The 4,470-nt window shown below is 51.6% G+C and overlaps 1 protein-coding gene across 1 annotated transcript in view; it reads right to left on the reverse strand.

Moving 5' to 3' along the window:
• DDX10 (DEAD (Asp-Glu-Ala-Asp) box polypeptide 10) overlaps positions 1–3,882 on the reverse strand; it is a 200,785-nt gene extending 196,903 nt beyond the window's left edge. The window contains exon 1 of the mRNA XM_004689285.2: positions 3,641–3,882. Coding sequence (XP_004689342.1) covers positions 3,641–3,826 — 186 coding nt within the window. The 5' untranslated portion in view covers positions 3,827–3,882. The remainder of the gene's footprint in view (positions 1–3,640) is intronic.
• Between the last annotated feature and the right edge of the window lie 588 nt (positions 3,883–4,470).

Raw genomic sequence — 4,470 nt, forward strand, 5'->3', positions numbered from 1 at the left:
TCTGACTCCCACACCCTTGGGCGAGCTCACTGCTCAATAGACCTGCTTTCTGGCTGTACTCCTGGACTGAGACTTGCTCAGATGGCACTCGCTTGGACTCTCTCAAGATGCTCCAGACTGGCCGCTTGCTTACTCAGACTGGATGCTCACAGACGCATCCAGCAACTGACCTCCAGAGGAAGAGAAGTTGAAAAACTTCACAGGAAAGCCAGAGCTTTGCAGGCCGCTGCCTGCCTCCGGCCTGTTGCTGACATCCCTTGGAAGGAGCACAAGGCCTTGGGCCCAGTGTCTCAAAAGAGCCGTTTGCTGTTGGTGTGAACCAACAATGCATAAAAAGCATTAACACTAGTGACCAGATGACAAGCACTACTGGCCAGTGCTACCCAGGCCTACTGCTGACAGGTGACAGGCACGGTGTCTGGGTTAATCATCTGGTGGTCCGACCTCCCAGTGCTGCTACCTGGTGCTGCATCCAGTGCCATCCATCCAGCCCTCAGACTGTGGCTGCTGCTGCCTCCTCTCAGCTGCCAACCTATGAGCATGTCCAGCTGGGCGAGCTGGATCCATGCTGGATCCTGGCCCTCAGCTTGCCAATGTGTCCCAAACTCCAGGCCCTTGTTGATAGGACAGCAACATCTTAGATGAACAGCCTTGTATTTAGAACTTTGGGAACTGTGGACACTATCTGGAGTGAGATTAACAGCCACGTGTGGCCTTGAGAACACTTGTTCCCATTTGTTAAATAAACCCCACTGTTGTTCCGGACCCTGAGTAGTCTGCAATTGTGGTGCAGTTGAAGAAACCACAGTGACCTGTCCTCTAGTGGGCACTGTACTTTGGAGGCTGTAGCCCATTTTAGCCCTGTTTCAGAAGGCCTCTTAAGGAGAGAGTCAAACTGAGTCTGCTCCTGAAGCCAAAGTTTCTCTCCTGAAGCCTCATTCCTTCTAGATGATGTCTCTGAGCTTGGCCTCTAGGTGAGCTTCCTACTATTACTTTAAAAGTCACCACAAATAATGGTTTAAACGGACATCACTTTATTAATTTACACTTCTGCTAGTCAGAAGTCCAAACTGGGTCTCACCCACCTTAAAATAAGTGTTGGTAGAGATGTATCCTTTCTGGGGATTAGAGGAATCCATACCCTGGCCTCCTCCAGCTTATTGAGGTTACCCACATTCCATGCCAATTTCTCTTCAGAGCCCCAGCAAGAAGACCATCTCTCCATGAATTCTTCTGCCTCCCTCCTCCACACTTATGTGCTCTGTGTGGTGCTGAGCCCACCAGATCATCTAGGATATCTGATTAGAGACTTTAACTACCATTTGCCCTGTACCTTATTCCAGAAATTAGGCTGTGGAAAACACACATGGGAACAGGAAGGGCCTATTGGGCACTGTCCTTTGGAGGACATGGTAGGATTTGGAAGAATATTTGAGGGAGGAGTCTAGGAAGGCTAGATGTGGTGGGGGAATCTGCATTCTGCTGCCTCCTGCCTCCAAAGTCCCTCAACCCACCTTCAACGCTCTTCTCCAACATCACCTGAACCCAATTCAGGGAGATGAGCCACACAGCAAGGGGAGAACACCCGTACCCTCACAGCTTTTTTCTTTCATGTTGCTTCCTCTAGCGCCAGTGTCCTTGCCAAGCTTCTCTAGAGAACGCATCATTCCAGAACAAGCTCCCAAAGGCTGGGCAGTTCGTGCACTCTGCAAAGGCAGTTGTGGGGGTGAAATCCCACCCACAGCTATTCCCAAGCCAAATCTGGCCTATAAACTCCTGGCTACGTGGCAACTACAGGACAACTCGACCTTTGCTCCCCTAAGCAGCACCCTCTACCTCTACAACACTACTTGTTCACCACTAAAATGTTAGTGAAAATATATCAGCAACCCCCGCCCCACCTCCACAGTTCCTGAGGGACAAAGATGTGTATTTTTTCTCATAGGCATCAGCCAAGTCCTGTCCAAATGTTTAAGTCAAACCATTCAATATTTCCCCTATGAGGCTACTGGGCACCACTTGTGTGTGGTGGGCCACAGTAAATTTCTGCACAAGAAATTTGAGAGGATCTGTGAGGATCCTCTCTGAGAGGATCTACATCTTGGTTACCTAGAGAAGAACAAATCTGCAAGGATCTGGCCTAATACTGCAAGTAATATAATACTTCATTTATATGACAAAATCAAATATTTTTAAGATTATTTTAAAAAAGGGAAGGGGAGCTGCTCTTTGAACTTAGTGAAAAACAGGGCAGGGGTTTGGAGTTCTAGTGTCAGACCAAAACTGAATTAGGGTCTTCACTAACTAGCTCTTTAGCGTTGTGCAATTTAGCTGTGTCATGCCTCAAAAGTTTCCTCATCTGTACCGAGGCTTCCCCCACCTGAAAATAAGTGTTCAGATTTAGTATGATTTGATAGTCTGGAAATGCTCTAAAGTTATTCGGTAGAAACTAAAGGTAGCGGCGTTTCCTGACCCCCACAATAACCTACCAAGTAGAAACGTTCAACTTCAGACAGCAGGGAAACCTGTAATGCGAACAACCCTCAATTTGTTGTGAGGAGATGGCAAGTCAACCTGTGGAACGTTGATCTAAGGATCACTTTAAAGAAAGCTATACCTGAATGACAGTTTCATTCCAGAAACACCCCACATGTTAAACCCTTCATGGGCTGCACTAGAAGGTGGCACCCTCTTCTAGATCTTATGGGTTTAGGGTAATGTCAATCCCAAAACGCATGTAGTGAAGAGGTTAAGAGATGAGAGGGATAACTAGTGGGGTACACCACTCCCCAGAGTCCAGCTTTTCCAGGCCAGTTCTCAGGAGGGGACAAGCAGTAAGTACAGAAGATAAAACGGGCACAGGAAAGATGATGGACTGTGCGAGGGATGGATGCACGTCTGGCATAAAGGCTAAAAAATCAAAGGCTGGGCCACCCCTGGTGGTGCAACAGGTTAAAGCACGGCGCTACAAAGCTCACCACAGCCACCTCATGAGTTCGATCCCCGCCAGGGAGCTGACCCACATGGCGCAGCAGACCTCTCCTGCTCCTGACCGCCTCTGCTCCCTTCATCAGTGTATTTATCCATCAGCCTGTCCTGCTCCCCACTCTGTCTCTGGTGAATCCTCTCAACCCCTGCACCTCTGACCAGTACCCCAGGGCTGTATGCATAAATAAATTAATCTTTTTTTAAAAAAGCAAAGGCTGGGACTCAGGAAACACAGGTCGAGGCTCCAGTTCCACACCAGCTACGAGGGCCCTGCACTCACGGCCCCTGAATGTTCTCTGAGAGCTAAGACCCAGGGAAGCAAGTAACGCTACAAGGAGCGTCGCATAGCCAGCAGCTTGCCTCAGTAACCCGCACCTCACCGTCACGGTCACACACTGGTGTCACCTAAGCGCCGCTGCGTGAGAAGGGACCGGGGCGGTCACGAGGCCTGGTTTAGTTGACAGGACACTTGTGGAGCCGCCACGGTCCCTGGTGGCACCTCTCACCCACTCCCTTCTCTAGCCCTGGGGGCCAAGGATACGCGGCCGAGGCAGGGTCCCCGGCGACAGGCCCGGCCCTCGCCGCAGAGACCGTCCCCCCACCCCCCACCCCACGTGCGCGCCCCGCGCCCGCTCCCCAGCGCCCGCCTCACCGTCTGGTAGTTCTGCATGAGGCGGCTGATCACCTCACGCTCCACCTGCCACTCGGGCTTCTTCAGCTGCTTCCTCAGCTGCTTCTTTTGACTCTGCTTATGGCTATGTTTCTTCTTCCAGCGATTGAAGCTCCGCACCGGGTCGGGGCGGCTGCCCGGACCCCCGTAGTCGGCAGTTTTGCCCATCGCGACGCAGGCAGTCCAGAAGCCCCCCACTCCACACAAACACCACCAGGCTCTGAGGAGACGCGGAACAGCGTGCGCGAAGAAACCCACGACGCGTGCGCAAAGCCGGGAGCCCGCCCCCGAACGTTTGAAACCGGGACACGCGCCACTGACGGCAAGGAAAAAGCGGGCGTTGATTGGCTACTCGGATTCCTCGGGGCGGAGCAGAACCAGCCTGGAGGAACGGAGGCGGGGCGATCTGGGGAAGAGGGCGGGGCGGAGTGATCCGAGCGCACGCTGGCTCTTTAAATGAGCGCATGTGCGTTGGCTGCCGCTACTATAATGACGTCATATACTAGAGCACGCTTAGACGCTTGGGCTGGGTTCGCCTAGCCCGAACCTGCGTGAGCGCGCACGCACGCGCACGCAGGCAATCAGTCGTTGATTTACATTTGTAGCCCTCGTAATGTTTCAGTCCAGGAACCAAAAAGGTTTCCCAGAAATCAGCTGTTTACTAATAAACAGATTGCCAACCACTGGAGTCTACCTCCCTAAAAAAACAATATTCTCTTTTTTTTTTTATTCCTCTGGGCTTTTCCTTTCTTCGTGGCCCTCAGACTTTAAGTGCAGCGTCAGAGAACTGAAGCACAGTCCAATTCAATTTG

Source organism: Condylura cristata, unplaced genomic scaffold (genome assembly GCF_000260355.1).
Source record: "Condylura cristata isolate star-nosed mole 26May11 unplaced genomic scaffold, ConCri1.0 scaffold00025, whole genome shotgun sequence".
Lineage (NCBI taxonomy): Eukaryota > Metazoa > Chordata > Mammalia > Eulipotyphla > Talpidae > Condylura > Condylura cristata.